Source organism: Dicentrarchus labrax, unplaced genomic scaffold, assembly GCF_905237075.1.
Source record: "Dicentrarchus labrax unplaced genomic scaffold, dlabrax2021, whole genome shotgun sequence".
Lineage (NCBI taxonomy): Eukaryota > Metazoa > Chordata > Actinopteri > Moronidae > Dicentrarchus > Dicentrarchus labrax.
The window spans coordinates 1365129-1387767 of NW_026136707.1; the positions used below are offsets into that span (position 1 = coordinate 1365129).

General features: G+C 39.0%; 1 protein-coding gene across 2 annotated transcripts in view; it reads left to right on the forward strand.

Annotated features, from left to right (window-relative positions):
- atg5 (ATG5 autophagy related 5 homolog (S. cerevisiae)) overlaps window positions 1–20861 on the forward strand; it is a 32612-nt gene extending 11751 nt beyond the window's left edge. For both annotated transcript variants that reach the window (XM_051406590.1, XM_051406589.1), the window contains exons 8-9: window positions 5190–5307; window positions 19142–20861. In XM_051406590.1, coding sequence (XP_051262550.1) covers window positions 5190–5307; window positions 19142–19278 — 255 coding nt within the window. In that variant the 3' untranslated portion in view covers window positions 19279–20861. The remainder of the gene's footprint in view (window positions 1–5189; window positions 5308–19141) is intronic.
- Window positions 20862–22639: the final 1778 nt, after the last annotated feature.

Here is a 22639-nt window from a genome sequence, read left to right on the forward strand (position 1 = left end):
TTTCTGAGACTTTTGCCTCTACCCATATACTGTAGAGATTAATGAAATATTGTTTGTGGTTAATACACGGCTGTAAAAAATAATCAATGGGACACCCTGGGAGCTCACCTGGTAGGGCCAGCAACCCATGTACCAAGGTTGAGTTCTTACCACAGTGGCCCATGGTATTCCTTTGGTAGAAGGTAGTATTGAGTGTTGAGTAGTTATGATATCTGGGCGGATAAAACTATAATTATGTAAATGACAGTACATTCAAATTGTGGATACTGCCATTATGTAAAGAAGCTGGTTTTAGGGAGGCAAAAGGAGACAAATGGAGTAATTAGCTTTACTTGTTTCTATACATTCAGAAGAATTGGTGTGTATAAATCTGTCTTCTAATGTGGTGGAGCTGAGAAATTCTGATTAGCACTGAAATATGGAGATGTTTTAATGGTGTCCAACAGATCAGCCTAGCGTGCAACACTTGAGTGATAAATAATTTAGAATTCAATTCAGTATCCCTTGATGGAGTTTCTACTCTACAGGTGTGCATTTCAAGTTCGAGAAAATGAAGACCGCTAAAAATGAGGTTGGAATTTTAATTTACGAATGGATGGTCTCAGAATTCAGTGGAAACGCTTTCTCTCACCCCTCTCGATTCACGGAAACTCATATTGATGGACGGTGCTATACCCCCCTCCCCCATCCATTGTTTTACTATCAATTAGGTAGATTGAATCCCCTCCATCAATTAGGCGACGTCTTGAGTTCCGCTGTTTCTTTTCACTCAGCGAGAGCGAGTCATCTCTTTTCCCTGAATCCTAATGACACCTCGCTCTCTTTGTGTCGCCATGTGCTGTGGTGCCAGCTAAGGTGTCATGCCAGCTGAAAAGAAAGTGTCTTCATCCAAGCAATATCGCACTTCTCTCCCTAGAGATCAATTGCCCCTTCTTTGTATGGCAACCAGCTCAATTATTCATGGTTGGCTATTTAAAAATGCAATGAAGTAGCTGTCACTTAGCACACTCTCTCTGCTCTGGCTCTTGCCGATGATCCCGCACGAAACGCCATGCTTCCTGTCAGTGACTCAGTCTTTCTGTGTAACCTGAGCGCCGGCTTCGCGCCTCCACTGCCACCTTCCTCTTGCTGGTTCGCGCCTGGCTCTGTGGTGTGTAGTTACCGCTCGGTTACTTAATCCCCATCCTCGCCGGTTTCCTTTTCACAGCTCCATGATTAGGCCCTATTGTGTGTCAGACTCTCGGTTTGACACCTCAGGTTGGGTATCTGCTTGCACCACGTTTCTCTCTCTGAGGCCACAGTTTTGCCCATTGTCCGATGCTGCTCAGTGGCTAGAGTGAGACATTTAACTGTTTTCTACTGAGCCAAAGAATACTGACTACTATTGATCAAACGAGGCATTCAGTGCAATAGAATCGTAATGGTATGATTCAATTGTTTTATCATTCACTGATTCTGTTGGTCAGTAAATTAAGATTAGAATGAAAGACGTTTCAGGTTAAACAATGGACCACAGTTCATTGAGTTGAACATCATTTTAATTATTTAGTCTGGTTTGTTTTTCTTTCTGAAGTACGAAGTCAAGTCTGAACAACAGTCGAAAAACCCAAAAGCATTCAGCTTTTGATGATATGAGAGACAAATGCTGCAAATCCTCAAATGTTTGGCCTTTTTTACAATTAACGCATTATTAGGGGTTTTAAATGTTCCGATATTTAGATATAGATATAGATATAGATATATAGATATTCCACTAATCTCTGGTTTGACCATATCGCCCAGCCCACTACTCCTACTGATTCCACTGATTAACAGCTCTTCGTCAAAGAAACACAACCAATCAGTGAAATTAGCCGGTGTAGTGTTGAAAATGTCCATGCTTCTAAATCACTATGGCACAAAGATAAGATGTACTGAAGTAAGGTTCTTGATTAACCAAATAGCATTATAAGTCACCACCTGACAACAACTCCTGAATGATGTCCAGCGCCTGGTGCCTTGTCTCCTGCACTGAGGACACGGGTCACTCGGTAACCAGAACCACTGAATTTTTAACTCGACTCTGAAGTGATAGTGAGACTCTTGACATTTACAAAGAACATTCGTGCTGACATACCAGAATCAGGTTCAGGAACTGCATATACAGGAGGTTACAACATAAAATGTGTCAAATAAATAAAAGAATATAAGAAAATATATGTTTGGTAGATATTACTTCTACCATAAACACTTATATATGTAACATTTACCCCAGCAGGAATGTTATATTAGGCTTAATAATAATATTCAGTCAGTTTGAGCCTTAGACTATATTATATTTACCTGTCGGAGGTGTTTAGCCTTTTACGATATCTCCAAAAAGTTCCCAGTATCACTGGAATGGCAGGAAATAACTATTTTCTGTTTCCGAAAGTTATGGGCAGCATGACCCTGGGTAACCTGGTTGACCTGGATAGCTGTGCATGTTGCATTAATGAGCTTTCTGCCGAGCACGAAACTGTGAAATTTGACAGCTGATGTGTTTGTCACACTGAAATACCATTTATTGTAATCTTTTACACAGATTTTGTGATTACAGCTCAGGTATCTGTGGTTGTGTGCATATGCTAGGCAAACAAGCAGTACAAGTAGGCTGCTGCAGTCTCAACAAAACAGAAAAAATTTGCAGATTTAGTGCATAATGTGGCTGTTGTGATTTTTTGGGAGGTAAGCTTGTTAGCTTCCCCATGAGCCTCTGTGATGTACAGTTAGTGTAATTCTCACATAACCCACTCCATCAAAAAAACTTAACGCAGGAAGACCAATTATTGCCTCTATCAGATGATGAGGTCAATAATTTAAATGTTTTGGAAGTGTGGTTTTAAGGAAGACTTGTTCTTTGTGTGGCAGATGTCAGATCTTTGATATAAACCACTCACCTAGGTCAGCCATATCTACGGAGCACCAAAAACCTCAAGATACCCATTTCCATCTTCACACAAGTTTATTGTTCACAATATGTGAGATCCAGTCTGAAGTGATTATCTCAATTCAAGTTAAGTCAATTTAAGTGACATAAATAATCACAAGCCGCCTCTAAGGGCATACTAATCTCTACAACATATGACCCCCTCTGTCCTTACGCTCTCCACTACCAGCTCTGTATGTCGTTTACTAGATTTCTGTCTGGTGTCTGGAGGTGATTTCCCACTGTGTTTCCCACACCTATCACTCATGGAATGTTGTGGCTGCAGTTGTGGAGATCAGAGCTGAACAGTCATGAGGATGTTTGGTGCATACGTCACTTTTGTTTGGCTGTCCGGTCATGACTTAGTCGGGTTACAGTTTAGACATTTAGCGGTCGCTCTCCCAGGGTGCTTTGCATTGCGGTCAGCAGTAGGATAAGCTTTAATACCTTCTGTATATTACTACCATGATAAGTAACCAATAGCGAGGAGGTCATCACTTTAACGTTTCTGATTGTAGAAGGAGCACATAACGTTTGGGAAAGGGAAATCATTGTTACATTTCCGTAACAGCGTGCCTTTTTTCCAACAAATATACCCTTTCAGTTTTTTTGCAATGAAACCGTTTATTTTTTAGATTCTAATCAAGTTTTTAGGATGACTTATGGAGCAGCAAGGGGTGCATACTGATTAAGAAAACTCTCGCTCATAAAAGCATCCACATACACCCAATTTACACCTGGTAAGAAAATGCAATCTGTACCCGGACACGTTATCCAAACAATCAACAATCTGATTTTACATTTGAATTTACACCCAGTATTTGTAATGTGTTCTCCTTATCCTCATTGAGATTGGATCTCTGTCATCCAGAGCAAAACCTGTGATTGAGTAATTTGAGTGGTGGAAAATCAGCCTCAGACTCTGTTTAGTGAGTTGTTGAGTTAGAGAAAACTTTATAAACTTTATAAATGCACAGCATGGCAAATGCTTAAATATTTTACCTCTCTTGTAAATGAGTTATTTATTTCTTTGTGTTCATTATTTCTTACTGTATATTATTCATTTCCCACACATATTGCTTTCATTTGTCATATAATTCTGTTGAATAACGCATCTTTTGGAGCTTTCATGGCATAGAATAGACGTATAATCAGTAGCTAGAGGCGAGTCTGTGAAGCCTTCTCGCTTGCATGCTTACATTTTAATGCAAGGCGTAAAGGGGATATTTGTTTCAGTTTGTGTCCTTGAGTAAAAGACTTGGACATTACCATCTCCATGACCTCTCTGTGGAAAAGGGGGGAGCAAACAGAGAAGATAATTTGTCTTCCAGGGAACAACAGAGAATCCCACATTTAATATCATATTTTACTCCACAATTATCTCCATCTGGGAGGCTCCGTGACTGCCAGAGGTGTTTCAGTCTGTGTAGAAGCTGATTTTTCTGCCAAGTACATACTTAAGCAGCAGCTAATGACTTCCAGACTAATTCTGATCAGTGAAACATGTCAGCATCACATGTAACATCTGATGAAATGTTACAGACTGCTAAATATTACATTCTGTGCAGTTGAGCTCATCAAAGCACCGCATTCCCAGGGTTAGGGTTAGTGAGCACACAGTTCATTCACAGCATTTGCGTGCATAGTGAGGTGGACTATTCCCTCTATCTTAACCCTGTGAACTTTATTTTTCCCCTTAGAACTTCCCCTTATGTTTCCTCACGTCCCATTTACAGGATATTCTGTCTGCTTTTCCAGCAATTCCTTGAATTGATGTCACATGTCTGACGAGTAAAACATTTGAATGATATACTGCATTATTTTATGGTTGCACCATTAAATCAAGTTGCCTTACAGCGTCATGTAATACACGTATCACTTTAATTCAGCCTTAAGTATTCTGTGTTTTTGGATTCCCCTGGGAAGAGGTCAAGCAAATGTCAAATGTGTATCTCTTACAAACACTTGAGTTAATATTGTTCTTGAAAAGCTGTAAACATAAGCAACTGTGTGCAGTTTACTGAACATAATCTTTCCATTTGAGGCTTCCAGTGTGCAAACATGCTTAATGCAGCCTAAAACATGTTACAAGTACAGAAGGTCCTCACATTGTAAAAATTATTTTTATTTAATTTGTTCTATGCACTCTACCTTAACCTTACATTACTACTTACTGTCTGCACTATGTTTGTATATTTGTGTTGCCTTGTTTGTTAATTTGTCGTGCTCTAATTCATTACAGACGATGAGCGACAGGCCATTCATCCAGAAACTGTTTCGGCCCGTTTCACCTGAAGGCAACGTGCACACGCTTGGCGACCTGCTGAAAGAGATGTACCCAGCTGCTTTACCAAACGACGGTACGTCTGCACACAGACACACACAGTGACAAGGACCTACACTCTTTTTGGATAGTCAATAGATTAATCTTCAGTAATTTGTGCCCATCTCTTACTGTGAATGCACATAATTATAATAATAATAATAATAATGCATACAAATGATCATATTACATGCCAGACATAACCAGCAGCTAACACTTAGAAGTATAGTAGCAGCCATGTTTTATTTTTGGTTTCCTTATCAAATAAAGGCCTTGTCATCTTCCAGAAGTGAGAGAAGAAAAGAAGCACCTCTCCTCTCCTTTATTTTATTTACACAGCCACAAGAGGCATGTCAGAGATCCACTCTCCCAGATAATGCACCCACTGGGGTGAGGGCTAGATGAGGGGAAAATAGTGGCAGTTGCCAGACCAAGTGAACAAAGATGTGGGAGGAGGAAAGGAGATAATGGGCAGATAGAGAGCAAGGAGACACAAAGCGAGCAAAAATGAGAGCAAACTGCAGATGCGATGTAAAGTCAGAGCACCCCAACAGGAAGTGGTGATGAAGAGAGCTGGAGTTTAAACACATCAAAACCACAACCACAACCATATCTCTCTTAAATCCAGGCAATAGGCAGCGCATGTAAGTTTTCTGTTGACACCCCAATAGAAACTTAATGTTTTATTCTCTGTTTTTAATTATTTGATTTGATTTATTTGTACTATACAAAGCATAAACACTGCTAACAAATAAAATAAATGAATAACAAATAACTAAAACATCCAGAAGTTGTAGGCTTTTATAGCCAACCTCTCCTAAAATAGATACAATATAAAGAACATAAATAGAGGGAAAATAAATGCTCGCAAACACAGTATAGGATAACAGGTGACCCGAAATGAACAGATCAGTGCAGCACCAATCAGCTAACAATGTTCATATTTTATTTTATATTTAAGATGAATTATTAATTCCTTCAATATCTAAATAATACAAGCAAACTAAGCATTTCATTCCATACACAGATGCACTTAAATAGACTATGATGCTGTGGTAGAATAAACAAAACTGGATCAGTTGAATACTTACATCAAGAACAGTGCATGAACAGACATAGTTTAGTTATAAAACAATCATTATAAAATATAGAAGGGAACTGTGTGCAAAATATCCCACATCCCATGAAATGTGCAGCACAAAACAACACGCAAGTTGTAAAATCCTAAAAACGCACAAGGTAACACTGTCCGTATCAGTTTTCTGTCAGTATCAGCAAACTGCAGATAGATTACTACACACATACATACAGTAGATACTATATATTATCCATGTGATTCAACCTTTGTATATACACATGTGGACAGCAGGTTTGGCATTTAAGCACTTATGGCATATGGTTAAGTTGCAGCTGTGGCGGAGGTGTGGTGAAAATGAAAGAGATGCGAGCAGAGAGAGAGAGCGAGAGAGAGAGAGAGGGAGAGACTGAAGTCTAAACAGGCAATGTCTGCAGAGGAGGAGAGAGGAAGTAGATAAGGAGACAATAGTGTGTTAGGACAGACGACCCGCAGGAGACTCACCTGCACGGAGGAGACAGAACCATTAACCCCCCCCCCGCCTCCTCTTCTTCCACCTCCTCTGTCTTACATCTCACAGCTCACTTTCCTTTTCTATTGGTTTGTCTACAAATCTCTTAAAATGCTGTTGTTAGGTCTTATTTTTTATTTTTTGCACTGTGCAGTGACATGTTGCTTCCACTACTCAGATCAGTGTAACCCAGGAATAGCATACAGTATGAGCTTTACACCAGATTTCTTAGTATACTTTTCTGCAGTTATTAAAGTTCATTCTTTTCCCGTATACTGGTTTTTAGAAATGGTGTGCGTGTGAGGTTTATTCAACAGTGTCATTTCAAAAAGAGGAAGCAAAATGTTGCTCCAAGTCAGCATTCAGTGATACCCAGATTTACTGTTAAGTGCATGCAATGTAGTATCCACCACAGCAGGTCAGTAATCGTTTCTTTTACACCCCATCTTTCACCTTATCTTGAAGCAAGTGTTGCTTATCTTGAACTTTATTAGTGATAGAGGACGCTCTTTTTTTACTCTCTTTTTTGTTATGTTTGTGTTCATGTCAAAGCAAACTGATGGCACAGTGATCAGCGTTCTCCAGGAGAAATCTAGTGGAGGAAGTCAGGTTTCTCTAATCCCCTACCCTGTTTAGGAAAACCATGTTTCAACATTAAAAAAATCAGCTAACTGGAAGCTGAAAAAAGCCAAACGTTTTGGTTAAAGCTGGGCTAAATTTGGTTGAATATTTAAAGTTTTTAGACATCTAGTCTACCTGCAATCATTGTTTCAACAGCAGTTTAATACTCATACTACTAAATACTAGAATAGGGCTTTTTATAAATAAACTCAATACTTATATTAATAAATGTCCTTCAACCTGCCATTCACCAAATCAGTGTTGACTGGGACTAATGATAGACTGCAAACCATCTTTACTAGACACAGCTGGACTTGACTTAACACTGGTTTATCCTTCATGTGTTTCAGTGCAGTGACTGGGACCATGCAGTTGGAGAGCTCTAGTCAAGTACTGAACGAGTCAGTGAACAAATGTTTTTAATGAACTGATTCAAATGATTCAGTACACTGAAAAAAAATGCTTTGCCTATCTTCACCAAATGACACTTGGTTGTTCACCGGCAGAGCATACATCTGCTTGCAGAGAGCACATAAGCCAAAGATCATTTGTGAGAAAAAAGAAGCACAACTCTATAACATCACTCAATGGACACGAGTGAGTGGTGTGTTTTAGTTCAGCAAGGACAAACGCATTGAATAAATGCTATTGTTGTTGTAGTGTGTATATTTTTTTAGGCAAGGCCTAAAAGTACAAAAAATATATTTTTTTTCACCAGGAAATATCAGAAATCTATTGTTTGTACAAGTCTCTGTCATGGTTTTACAGCCTTTAGTTGATACATTTCAGACCTGCCAATCTCTTTGTTTTTGGCTTCAGGCAGCATGAATAACTTCAGCTGACATTTCCGATCAATAACAGCTGTAAGTACTAGGATGTTATTGAACGATTCTTTTTCTTGGACCGTTTTTCTAACACTAATCCTCTCCAACCCAGTTGTTACAAATTATGTATTTTAACAGTTTTGCTTAAAATTTTTCTGACAGTCATAGGATATCTCTGTCTCCACCTAACAGTCTGTTCCTTTCTTTCTCTATAGTTTCCCTGATCTAAGACTCCTTTTTTCCTCTTTGATCCTCTGTTGCTCTCTCAGGTGTAGTCTTCAACATCTTCCCTGTCTGCCGTAGACGTCTTTCATGTCTTTGACGTTAAATCTCTGCTTTTCTCTGCTCTCCTCCCTTCAGAGGAGTCTGCCAGCCTGCCTGGCTGATCAAGGTGAAAGTGGCCCTTTTGTCTCTTGTCGTTTGTTTGGTTTCCACCTCTTCCTCGGCTGGTAGATGAGTCGAGTGATAGCTGCAGATTATGGCGGTGTGTTTGGATTAGAGAGACCGGGACGTGTGTTCAGGGACTGGGCGGGGTGGTGGGGTTTAGGGGGGTTTGCTGTTAGTATTGTTCAGGAGTTCAGAAGACTTTTTTTTTTTTTTTTCTGTCGGGACCCTAACATATAACAAAAAGAAGATCTGGGGTGCTCCACTTTACTCTGTGATCTTTCAAACATCAAATAACAAGGTTTTTCATACAATCCTCCCCTCTGTTATGTCTGAGGGAGGATTGGTGTTGACCCCTGTGGGACCCAGAAACCAGTTGCAGCAAACAAATGGGGGTGGCTTGAATTAAGAGGACAAAAGAAGAAGGGGATTCCCAAATCATTCTCAAGCAGTGGCCGAAAAGTCTGTGTTGCTGTGAGGCTGTTGTTCCCCCAGTGCTGCGGGAAAGAAATACAAAACAATATGTTCCTGTAACCAGCGGTCGGCTCTGACGTCTGTTGGAGCTGTCTTGTGTGTTTTGTTTTTGAATCAGGTGTGTTATTGAGTAAGATTTTGGCAGGAATTTGGCACTGGTTTGCTCCAAAACTCGCAGCTGAAATGATGATGCTGCCCACACATGACACACGTGTGTTGACAGGCAATTCTCGTAAGCAAAGATTTTTTTTTTTTTGTTCTTTTCAGGTTTTATCGGAGGTTAACCCAATCATGAAAAAGCCCCCGCATTGATCATTGTCTGTGAATAATCAGAGGAAACCCCCCACCCAATCTGAACCCCCACCCCTCAACCCCACAACCCCACCCCAACCCCTCCCTCCACTTTGAGTGACAAATCCACACGATACTTTGAGAATCCAACCCCTCCTTCCCTCCTCCTCCCACGCCCCCCATCTCAGTCACATCGTTGGTACAGCCCACTCACTCTCGGCAGGCTTTGCCATGCAGGCTGTATGAGGAGCAAAAACTGTTTTTGCTGTATGAGGGGCAAATACCATTTTTGCTGAAACGGGTTGGCTGTATGAGGGGCAAATACTTTTTTTGCTGAAACAGGTTGGCTGCTGGAGGGGGTAGTGTAGGTTTCAGTGGCTGTTCTGATCAGCAGATAGTGGATTATGCTTCATATGCGCAGGCGTGTGAGATATGTGACAGGGGAATTCAGAAAAAGGCTCGAGAGCCTGCACTATGTCGCGTCTGTTGTCGGAATGTGGTCAGCAAAGACTTTTTGCTTTCTAATTCTATCTGCACAGCTTTACTGTAAGAAGGCTTTGAAACCTGCAAGCGTTTTGGTAGAATTCAGGGAGACGTTTGGGTTGATTTTGACTTTCTCATACACTTTGAAATCAGAATCAAAGAATCAAAGTTTGGGACACATGTTGATATTCTCACTAATACTGTGATACAACTATTATTCATAACTCATCAGTGATGTTATTTCTCACAACACTAGTTGTATTACTAGTCAAATCAGTTTTACTTATATCGTCCAAATTCAAGTTTGTCTCAGAGGAATTTATACCGTCTACATTATACAACACATTCTATCCTGAGACCAGCTAACAAAATATTTTCTTGTATGGACAACAGTGAGACAACTTTGTCTTCTTTTGTCAGTCAGAATCAGAATCAGAAATACTTTATCGATCCCCGGGGGGAAGTTTGTCAAAAGTCAAAGGTTTTGCAGAGAGCAGTACTGAAACTCCATATCATATTGTACAAGTATCAAAACATTTCAAAGAATACCCAGGCCTTGTTACAGGATGTACAAACATACAATACTATTTTTCTTACTTGCACAGGGACATAGTAATTTGCTAAAACCTGGTACATTATATCTCTCCTTGTTTTACATAAGGTTAATGTTCTTTCGTACATGGCCCCCGTTCAAATAAAGAAATTCTAATTAAGTATGTACAGAGTGGACAGAGGAAACCGTTGTACACTGACAATCAATACAATACAGACATTTTTTACAGGTTTTTCCTCTATCTATAGTTAGTGTGGTGTTTTATGTTTTTTTTTAGCGTTCAACAGTGTTTAGTTTAATAGAAAAAGGACTTTCACTGTGGACAAGTTTGTACAGGAGTTGGACAGCTGACCTTAATCTCCAGCATCCACAAAATACAAAAGTTTGAATGCAGTTTTCAAACAATAATAACATTGGTGTGGAGGCGTGCAAAAATGTTGCTGCATGCAAAATGAAATAGACTTTTTGAAACCAGAGCAGCTGTGCTTGAATCACTCACAACGGCAGTACTTTTAGTGAAACTGTTGGCTGTGTATTTGTTTTTCTGCTATTTGTTGCACAGATAATAAGCTGATTTATTGATTAGTTGATGAACAGTTTATTGGTTTTTTTTATATATATATATTTTTTTTATGTCATTTTGGACTGTTGGTTAGAAAAACTATCAATTTGAAGATAACATCACTATGATAAATGCACATGCAGTTTCCCTGGGCACACTCTTTTACATGTTCTAGACTGACTTGATTTATCAAAATAAATAAACAGTAGATTAATCAAAATAATCTGTGCTCCCACTAAGCCGTTTTGAGTGAGTTGTAAGTTTTTTTTGTCCACCAGTAACTGATTGGCTCAGTCAGTCAGCCTGACCAGCTGCCAGTCGTGCAGTCAGACTGTGTTTGGCTGTGAGGAAAGCGCAGCTTTGCGGTCTTCCTAAATAATGGTTGGCTTCACTCGGCTGACAAAACATGTCGTCTTGGCCAGCGGTAGTATACTACTAAACCACAGGGTGTGTGTGCCCTTGTGTGTCAGTGGGAAAATTAGCCCATTTTTATTGAAACAGTGGCTGCTACTGCAATGCAAGCAAGTTATTGATCCTTTGATTGTGGTTGGGAAGAAGTGCATTTCTACTTAACTCTTTATTAAACTTCTGCCTGCCTGTCTGGTCTCATCAGACGCTGCTGTTGGGATTTGTTCTCACTCAAAGTATTCTAATAAGCATCTTTCACATATAAGACAATTAAATATGTCATAACATGCATTTACTACTTATTAGTAATTTGATCACAACCCAGTAATGAAGTAACATTTTGTTGAAATAGTCAAGGAAACATTCTAGTTAAAAGTTTATACTCTATAGTTGTTTAACTTGGTTGATCCTTTGAAAGGATTAAACTGTGTGGTGGTTTAGTAAAGAAGCTCTGAGCATCTGTGGTTCCTTTTCTCTTTTTCCCCCTTTAATTTCATCTCATGATGAAGTTTTTATTGTCATGTCATGTAGTGAGCCTGCATGATGGTGATACTTGTTATTGACAACTGTCACAAGTGATCACAAGCATTAACTTACATAAATATATGAAAAGAAGAACATAGTTTCACATTACTAGATAATTACGACTGATCTTGAAATAACCAGAAACAAACTATCCAAGGATTTATTGCCGTAAACCATAGCAGTCATTCATTTGTAAACCTGGAAATATTTGCCTGAAGCTGATCTCTCCCAGATATCAACATTATATTCTGCGTAAAACAGATTCAGTTACTGCTGTTAATGGTCAATCCTGTGACACAATCACAGAACTGAGCGTTACTCAAACTGGGAAACTTGTCTTTTGTCACATGACAAACCTGCTGACGGTTGTTTTACCCGTAATTTTGAGCATTAGGTGAATCAAACCTTCAACCTTTACTGTAATCACAGCTGTTCTTATGAAAGGTTGTAAAATGACGTACAGTTGAGTTGGTTTCTGGGTTTGCCAGTCCTGCCAGTGGATGAGAGGTTAAACTGATGAATGAACCCTTCATTTCTTAAATAAGACTTTTATTGTGAAACACTTGCAGCAACATGTTGTGTAAATTTATGTAAAAGATTGACGTGGCTTAATTTCAAACCTGTTTGAAATTGTATACATCAGCTCAACCCTATTCAGAGGTGTAATTTTGTAATTGCTATCTAACAGGGCCACAGCATCCTCATGGTCAGCACCTCAACCCCCAGGCCTCCCCTCCCCCCTCATTACTTACTGCATGAGATTTGCGTATTCATATGTACTCCTACCAGCTATCTTACATAGTTTCATAAAATCGTATCTTACAAAACCCGACATGTTTATAGGATTATACAGAATACAACTTAATTGGCCTCCAGAGTGGAAAATTGTTGCTTACTGGGACATGACATGAGCCCCTTTCTTCCTCACCTCGTTACATAAATGTAATGGCAATGTCACATGTTAGTCTTCTGTCTGATCACTTTTATATAACATTTTTAATGAATGACACAAAGTGACTAATGTAAAGGCTGCAGCAGCACAAGGTTCAATATGATAAATCCATTACCTACATTTAGTGTGCAATTGATTATTATTATTATTATTATTATTATTATATTTATCGTAATAATGAATGAAACCATTTCATTAAGAAAATTAAAAATAATTGGCAGTGAAAAAGTCCATTTTATGTCAGAAATTCTAAAATAGGCATCAGGATTATCTGTCTAATAAATCAGTGCTTCCTAAAATTGGCTTCTAGTTTTACAAATTCAGTGTTTTCTTGTCCCTGACACCTGGCGATTATTCTATTAGACAATTTACATTTATATTTCCTCACAGAAAGGAGCCTACTGTATATATTTTTAAAATTTACTTACCCCCCTTAAAATCAAGAAGGGCTTGCGACCCCCCTGTGAATCTTTGGCGACCCCTAGTGGGGATCCCGACCCCCACTGTAATAAATAATGAAACTGTGAATTTATTAGTGGATTCACTGGGAGAAGAGGGCTCTCATTAATGAAAGGGGTAGTACGGCAATTCAAAATTGCATTTCCATAAAGTTTAGGAAATTGCAAAAGACATTAAAGTTGTCAAAACTGAAGCAGCAGCAGGCCGAGATATCCTAAATTTTAGATCTGAGTATGTGTCAAGTGTTTCATAAAGACTTTTAAAAGAGCCTGTATTGTTATGTGAAGCCCAGGCAGAAATATAACCCCTCTGACATCATCTGACTGACCTACTTGTCCTACAATTCAACTTCAAGAAAAGTGAACTTGATGTGTAAAATTGGTGGAAAAATATATTTTTTTAAAAAAAGTACAATACCACAAATCAGTTTTTAGAGTTTAACATTCTGATTACAGCAACTCCCAGAGTGTAAAGTGCAGAGTATAGAATACGTCTTTTATTTCAGACAAGGTAATGTAACGGATGTTTGAATTTTTTTAAAACCATACTGGTAATTTGTGTTCTATGATAAAATAAAAGTACAGTCTGGCTGCCATGTTTTTGTTTTTATATAAAAAAAAAAAAAAAGCCTTTTTCTCTGCTCTCTCAAAGTAACGAGTCTCAGCTGTTCTGATCAGTCGCAGCTATTAACAACATGTTTATTGCAGGAATTCAGCTAGCCAATGATGACCGAAATACGAGAAACGATGCAGAGTTAAAACTCAGACTGACCTTATGTGTCACAGATTTCCTTTCTCCCTGCATTTTTCTCATACATCTCCAAACTCGGAGTGTGTGGGCATGAGCGTGAGACTGTATGTGTGTCTGAGTGATTTACTGTAGGTGCAGGTGGCTAATGTGATGATCTACAGTAATATGTATTTGAGTGGGTTGTGTGTGTGTGTGTGTGTGTGTGTGTGTGTGTGTGTGTGTGTGTGTGTGTGTGTGTGTGTGTGTGTGTGTGTGTGTGTTGGGGGTGTGGGCCATTGTGAATTTCCCCATTTCTCATAGTGAGACTATAAGAATACACCTACTCCACCCCCATCCCCACATCTTGCCAAAACGGGAGCTAAAGGTTAGAGATGGGTGACAAACACCACCCAGAAATTGTGTGTGTGTGTGTGTGTGTGTGTGTGTGTGTGTGTGTGTGTGTGTGTGTGTGTGTGTGTGTGTGTGTGTGTGTGTGTGAACCAGAGAAAGTGTGGTCTCACTATTGCTGTCAGATGGCAGTATCACACCTTTTACTTTCGGTGCTTCTGAGCTAAAATTCTTAAAATAATTAAAACTTCGCTGAAGTTGCACATGTGACTCCGATGGTAATCGACTCAGTTGATTTCATCAGCCGTTGCACTTTTCAAAGCAGCTTTACAATCATATTCTGACAATAAAATAAGCAAAAGCCAATTAAAAATAAAAGTATATATTATGATAAAACCTACCAACAGTAAAGTGGTGCAGCAACGAGTAAGTAATAAAATAAATTGTAGTTGTAAAATTATAATAGCTAAAAAAACAATAAAAAAGGGCTGCTGATTAAGGCTAATTATTTTCACAAATCCTTCCAGGTTAATACTATTTAATCATATTTTTAATGAGTAATACTGGTTTACAAGCTCCACTGGTGAAAAGAAAAACATACATTATATTACTTTGAGGGACAATCTGCAACAGCAGAATCAGCATTGCTTTATATTAGTTAAAATGTAAATATTTGTGCTCTTTGTGTTTTAAAAAAATATATAGTTCATCTAGAATTTGAGCAAATAATTTATTTATTTTTTTACCAAAAAAAACGTTTTTTACAGTTAAAGTTGTAACAGTGAAAAATAATTATAACAATTAACTCTTTTTTATCCATTTTAGTACACAGTACATACCATGTGTACACTTCCACCAGCAGTCAACTCCTTTCAGTAATAAGACTTGAATTCAAATTCAGTCCTTTCAGTATACTTCAGCTAATATCTTGTTATATCTATATCTTCCAATACTGTCAGTGCGTATACCTGATTCATTTTACTACCTGATTCATTTTACTACCTGATTCATTTTAGTACCTGATTCATTTTAGTACTTCATTTTCTTTCATCATCTCCTTCTGTCAAAGTACATCTAACGTTTTTTCTTACAGTTCACGTTCATTCAGCTGCACCTCAACTCTCAGCAGGCACACCCCACTTTCTTCAGAATGTGCACTCTCATAACAACCGTAACTTTAGGTCACTTTCAGATGTCTTCTTTAGCCTTACGACAATATCTGACTCCTTTCAATCAAAAGGAAATTGCATCAGTACAGTGATATCTTGAATTCTGGCTGGTTTCCTTTTTCAAGCTTTGTGGCTCAGTGGTTTTAGTGCAGTAAGCCAACAGTGCAAATAAGCACTCCACCTTGACGTCTCAAACTTCTCAACTCTTTAAAGGAGTTCTTAGTTAAAAAGACATTTAGCTGTGTAAATGAATGACCTTTTCAATCCACCAACAACCAAGCAAAGTTAATCACCTCCTAACAGGCACTGCGTGAATAAAAGAAATGTGGTCACTGGTACATTATCACACATTTCTAATGTTTTGAATCATTAAATTTAACTGGATTTCTCCTCCTTACACCTGTCCTGTACCTACGTTCCTCTAGTGAGCTTAAAAATCAACAGATCACCAGAGCCTTGATTTAGCAACAGCAATCAGTGCACTCTTCACCTTCTTCACCTTCTACAGCCTGTTGTCACCAAACTTCCTGCACCCACCAAACTTCAGTTAGATTAGCTAGTAAACGGTTTCCTTTTTAATCCTCCTGCAAAACCACTCCATGCTTCACCTTTTAGCTTCATCTGAGATCTACCTCTGCATCAGCACATTCAAATATCAATTTAGCTATTAATTGTGGAATCTAGCAGCCACAAGCTGGAAACTGTCACTCTGTTGTGGCCTACGCACACATTTAGAATAAAATAAATAATTTGTATAAATATTATATATTTTATATAATCAGATAATTAGTAGAACTGGTAAATTCTAATGATTTACTTCATTTTTTCATTTCAGCAGCCACCAGCAGAAGCAGCCCACCTCATACACCCACCTCAGTCCTACATGTGCACATCTGTAATTGTGAGAAGAAAAGCTTTGCTGAGCACATTGTTTCCTGGCATTAGTTTCTCGCGCGTTGTTGTTTGCCAGCCAGTAAACAGGTGTAGGGTGGAGCCACTTCTCAGACGGTCGGTTAACGCTCTGTCTCAACCGTCCTCCTGATATTACGTGGAGCTAAAATGTCATGTATCGGTGGGTGAATGAGGCCTGTGTGTGTGTGTGAGGTCAAGAGTGATAGACGGGAAAAGGCCCATCACGGTCTGTCTCTCTCACGCACGCATGCAACATCTGTCAACAACTGTCACATACAGCATTGCGTGTGAAAGCCGTGCGTAATTAGCCAAAAGCCGAAATGACACTTACAAATACAAAAATATGTTATAATTTTGTTTTAATTAAATATCTAAAATAATTGCTTAAAAATAAATGTACCATTATTTATGAAGATACATTTTAAACTCAAAGATTATTGTTATGCTTTTTAATTTTGTTTTTTTTCTAAGACCTACCAAACTGAAGACAGCTGCATTAACTGTTTTCATCTTAATGAACATATTAAACACAGTTTCTGTTTTACAGCTGAGCAAAACATTTGTCACCTTCCGGCCCGTTCACTGCAAATCTGCAAAAATATTTGTCTTGAAACATCAATCAGTTTTTGAAGTGAGATTAAATTCTTATTTGTCTTTTTATATATGTGAACATTTTCTGACTTTGACTTCACTAGAAACCAGTCAAATGTAAACAGATCACTTGAATCAATCTGTTGTGTCTGAACAGAACAATCTGCATTTCAAGTTCAACCACCAGACCTCACCTGTACGTTTTTATTTTATTTATTTTAAAATAAAAAAAAGTATTTTTGAAGAATTTAAACTACAAGAAGGAACTGCAAGTAGGAATACACCTCTAAAGCTCAACAACAGAACATGTTATTAACGTGTCTATAAACTTTTCTGGCCTTTAATTTATTTTTTTTAATTTTTCTTTTTTAAGTCCTGAAATTATAATAACCTCAGTTTTCATTTCAACTTGAGCCTGAAATACTTCTGTATTTAATTCATTCAAGGAGCTCTAAATAACATCTATACAACAACCCACAATTTAAATAATAAATAAGATAAATATTATTATTGTTATTACTACTATTTTTGAAAATAATTTATATAATATTTATATATAAAGTTTATATATGTACACCTACGGAAATTATTTGATAATATACTAATTTATCTTAATTCAAAGTATCATATTATTGTCAAATTGAATTTAAAGATCTTATATATGTTGTATATAAGTTTCTTTTGGTGCAACAGGCCAATGCTTTTACCTTCTAATACATTTTGAATTTATTTATTTATTTTTGGGGAATTTTATGCCTTAATTAGATAGCAAAAGTGGAGAGATATTCGAGTGAGGTAGAGATGCAACTAAGGTCCCCCGCTCGATTCAGGTGGGTGGAATAACGCCTAACCACGACACCAAAGACATTTGAACTACCATTGAAGGGGTAGTGCAGCATTTTAGGACTACACAACTACAAAGTTCACACAGGGGGGGGACTTGCAAGAGACGGGTTAAAAAAAAAAAAAAAAGGGGGGGTCAAAATCAAGTCGATAACTAGACTTTAAGTCCTTCGTAAAGGTTAAGCTCCAATCCTCCATTTCCCATAATGCAGCTAAGAGTTTTTCATTCAACTCTTCCTGCCTCGTGTCTTTCTGGCTTCACGGCGCGTTTGTAATACGGTTTTATGTTTAAAAAAATCGTCACAAATCTCCTCTCTGCAAATCACACGACCCAGAAAGGTCGAGATGGTTGAGAACGTCTCTGCTCTTAACGGACGATTTGCGGTCACGGCCTTTCAGCGGTGGGCGGGGTCAGTCACAGGAGGCTATCATAGCCAGAGACTCACACACAGTCTGAAACTGCAAACTGTCAGAGTGAAAGTTAAAATTCAACGACGAACACAAAAACAATCAACTGTCACTCTCCTTACTCTCGTACTTTCTCTCTCCCTCTCTCTCTCTCTCTCTCTCTCACCCACCACACCAGTGGTATTACTGTAGTGTCTGATGTGGTCTCGCTCACCTCGTAACCATCTCTTTTCCTTTTTTCTCTCTACCATCTCACTCTTTTTAGCTGCTCTTTCTTCTTGTTTCTGACCTTGTGTCGCCTTTCCTAATTTTTCTGCTTTAGCTTCCCTTCCGCCTATTTCCCCCTTTTCTCTTTACACACTCTCCTTTCCTCCTTTTTCTTCTGTCCTTTACACCGTTTTTGATCTTACTCATTTCCTCCTCTCAACTTTAACACCTCAGTTTCACTAGTTCCCTCCAATCCTTTCTACTTCTTTGTTGTCTTCGACTACCATCCTGATTCTTTCTCTCCTCAATCCCTTCTTCTCCCCATTCTCTTTTTTGTACAACTTCCTATATAAATTAAAATACTGAAATGCCTTAAGTAAGACAGGGAGAAACATCCAGAATATAAAAGAACAGAAAACCGAAATAAACGCGTAAAACTAAATTAGAAGCCGGCTTTCCAGTAGAAGAGAGTTTTAGAGAAAAGGAATTAAAAGATGCTACTAGCTAATGAAATGAAAAACTGTCCCCCCGTCTCCTTCCAGGTGAGCAGAAGCGATACCAGGTGGTGATCCACGGCATCGAGCCTCTGCTGGAGACTCCTCTGCAGTGGCTCAGCGAACACCTCAGCCACCCTGACAACTTCCTGCACATCTGTGTCATCCCAACTCCCACCGACTGATGCCACGCCACACCACACCTCACTGTCACCGTGACAACCGACCGCCGAGCCCGCCGGCTGGCTGGGTAACTGCTGAAATGGTAGCGCTTAACTGGTGGAAACTCTGAACTAACAGACTCTTTAATGAGAAGGAGATGATAACCTAAATTGATAAAGATGAACAAAGGATGTGAAGGAGGTATTTAACGAACCTCCTGTTCCATCTTCTTGTCTATTTATATTTCTACTCCTCCTACCACTACGCCTCTGTTCCTCTCAGAAAAACTTGTTCTAAGGATGCAAGGATGGAACGTTTCTTTCGGTGAAGAGGCGGTTGAATGAGCAGATGATCTCTCCTTTTTCTACTCTATCTCACACCTTCTCCTCCTCCTCCTCCTCTTCTCCGAACTAACAAACGTCTCCATGAGAGGAGAGGAGGTGAAAGGATCCACCGTTTTACCATCCTGCCACACATCTTCCTCCTCGTCTTGTCCGAGACATAGACTGTCCTGTCGACAGGGCGACAGGATCGTTTGGGATTTGGGGAGAGGCGTATCCAGTCCTGCTGAAGTTGCCTTAGTTACCATGTTTTCATCATCGTCCTCATTGTCCTGCAAAAACGTCTGGACACACAAAGAGTTTACATCACAGCCTGCAAACGTTATCGTCTTCTCCAGGAACTTCTGGTGGTTTGCTTTTGACTTTTTTACAGAGGATTTTCTGTTGGTTAGGCTGCTTGCGTTAACATTTAACACACTTCTCTCCACTGATCCCAACACACTTTGGACTGAGTGTCTGGTGCCACTGTTGAGGTAAACATGAGTTACTTGAAAAAGCAACTTAACAAGCAGACCAAATGGCTCCTGAATTAGCATTAAATTTCAGCTTTAACTAAATTCTTCAATGGTTACACGCTCCTCTATTGGTGATGGGAATCTACAACCATCAAAAACTAAAAAATGATATATTCCACCTAAGTCTGCACTTTGTTTTTAACTTGTTTTGTTGTTTTACTATTTTTGCAGAAGACAGATGGAGATACGGGATTTTCACAGGGTATTTTTTTGAGAGCTGTTTATGAAGCTAAAGCATTTTGTTCAAGGTTCATGTGCAACAACTCCACACGTTTTCAATAAGCAGGTGATGATTTCTCTCCATCAATACAACACAGTTTAGCTGTTTGACTGTACGTTTTCATCAGATTTGACTGGAGTCTCTTTGTCTGCAGCCGAAGTGAAATGAGCATCTGGTTTTGTTTCATTTCAAGAACTCAGCTTGAATAATGAGACAACAGGTACGATTAGCATTAAGTCTGTCCGCTGTTGACGGCCACAGTTGTTTGACATGTCCCACATAAGCATTCAAAAGTGGCAAAAGTGAATATGACTTGTGACTGAAGACTCACTTTAGTTGACTGCTGCCCAGATCGGTCGGATATTGAGACCATAACTATTTAACCGCTGTTTTTTTTCTTTTTTAGCATTGTGTATCAGCATCTTGTCTTCTTTTTTTACATCTGTTCATACTGAAATAAAATTACTCTTAAATCGTTCAGCTGACACTGTTATCCCAAATGACTTCAAATAAAAGTGAGTTGATTCAAATATTCAATGTGAGAGTCTATTTATTGTTTGTGAAGGCAATTTCATAGCACTGCCTTCACTGAGCATTTTACTCTTTTTTTTAAATCTTTATACTGAACTGTGTCTTTGGCTGTGGTGGAAAAAGTCAGGTTGGCAGAACCGTCCTAAGTCCCTGTGCTAAAGTGAAAATGTACTCTATTTAACATAAAATCTCATGCCAGGTAAACTCATTTCTCATTTGAAATATGTATGCATCCATAATGCTGCCAGCTCAATCTTACCTTCACTTTCCAAAAATGAAATCGAAATTGTCACCTTCCTATGATCGCCGGGTGTCATTTAAGGTTTTTCAGTACCAGTAACAATATGTTACCTGAGTTTCAGTACCAATGCAAAAACAATACTTAGTACTGATATCTGAATGTACTTATCTAGCAAAAGAACGCTCAGGAGCATTTTAACACAACAGACAATTCATTTAGTAGCTCTGAGGTTTAATATTCATCCCTGTTCGTAGGGAAAAGTACTATGAGACTGACTAACACAGTAGTTAGTGCAAATGTTAACACATTTATGCCTGTTTCCATCCATCTGCTTTTATGTGAACATTGTTCATCAAAATAAGCCGTAGGTGGTGCTAATTCTCCAGTTGATGCCATTATACCTTTGTAGAAGAAGAGGGAAAACCTCAAATGGTGGAGAAAAAAAAAATAGAAAACATGATGAAACTATTCCTGTATTAACTGGGGGAGGGTAACAGTCTCCTCATCGCTCCACACAGATGTGATCTTTTCATCTCTTCACATACTGATTTATTCGCTGACTGTATCCTTTGGCACTTAGTCGCATTTTCTTTTTACCAATACATCAACTTTCAATCCCACGTATTGTAGGATTTAGTCTTTAAATGGGATTTGTTGACTATATTTAAAACAATTGAATACAGCCAGCCTTTTCCTCAAAAGAACGCATCATCCTTAAATGGTTTTCATTATCATCATTATGGTATCCCTCCCTGGTACAGAGGATGGTGTCAGTCTGGAGCTCAGCTGGTTGGTGAAAGTGTCCTGGCTGCCGGTTCAAACCCAGAAACCAGTCAAAGTCAGCTTCCTTCCCCTCTGGGGTTTTATCGTCTTTTCACTTTATCCACCTCATAAAGAACATCTTTCTCTTATGTGTTTTACTGCTGACACTCGCCCTCCCTCTCTCTCTTCATCTCTCCTGGTTAATTATCTGTTGGCATTCCACCCGCTGCTAATGAGACCACTAAACTGTCCTGTCAGACAGGCCTCAGGGCTGCTCTGTCACTGAACGTGTGTGTGTGTGTGTGTTGGTGTGTTTGTCTCAATGTGAGCAACCCCCGGCTTCGCGGAATTAAACAGTGCAGTGTGACTGTGTGATTTGTGTGTGTACATAATTACAGACATCATTTATAACCCCCCGCAGGTGTGTGCCTGGCACTATGACAAGAAACGGGTGCGTGTGTGAGAAGACCGTCTGCTAATTTAAAGTGTGTGTGTGTGTTGTGTGAGTGATGTCATGTATCATGTCATCACATTTGGCTTCCTCACTGCTGATGCTGCCGCCAAGCATGATGGTATGGCGGGTTTATGGTGTTGAGTCAAGACCCGGGGCTCGGCGTGGGGTACAGTATGTGTTTATTTGTGTGTGTGTGTGTTTGTATACACACTGCAGCCCTAGACTCACTGATGAAGAGTCTGTCTCACTCTGTCATCTTGCTGACACACACTCTTTTATGGGATTTCCCGAGCCGCCGTCCGACCCCTGTACTGTACAAT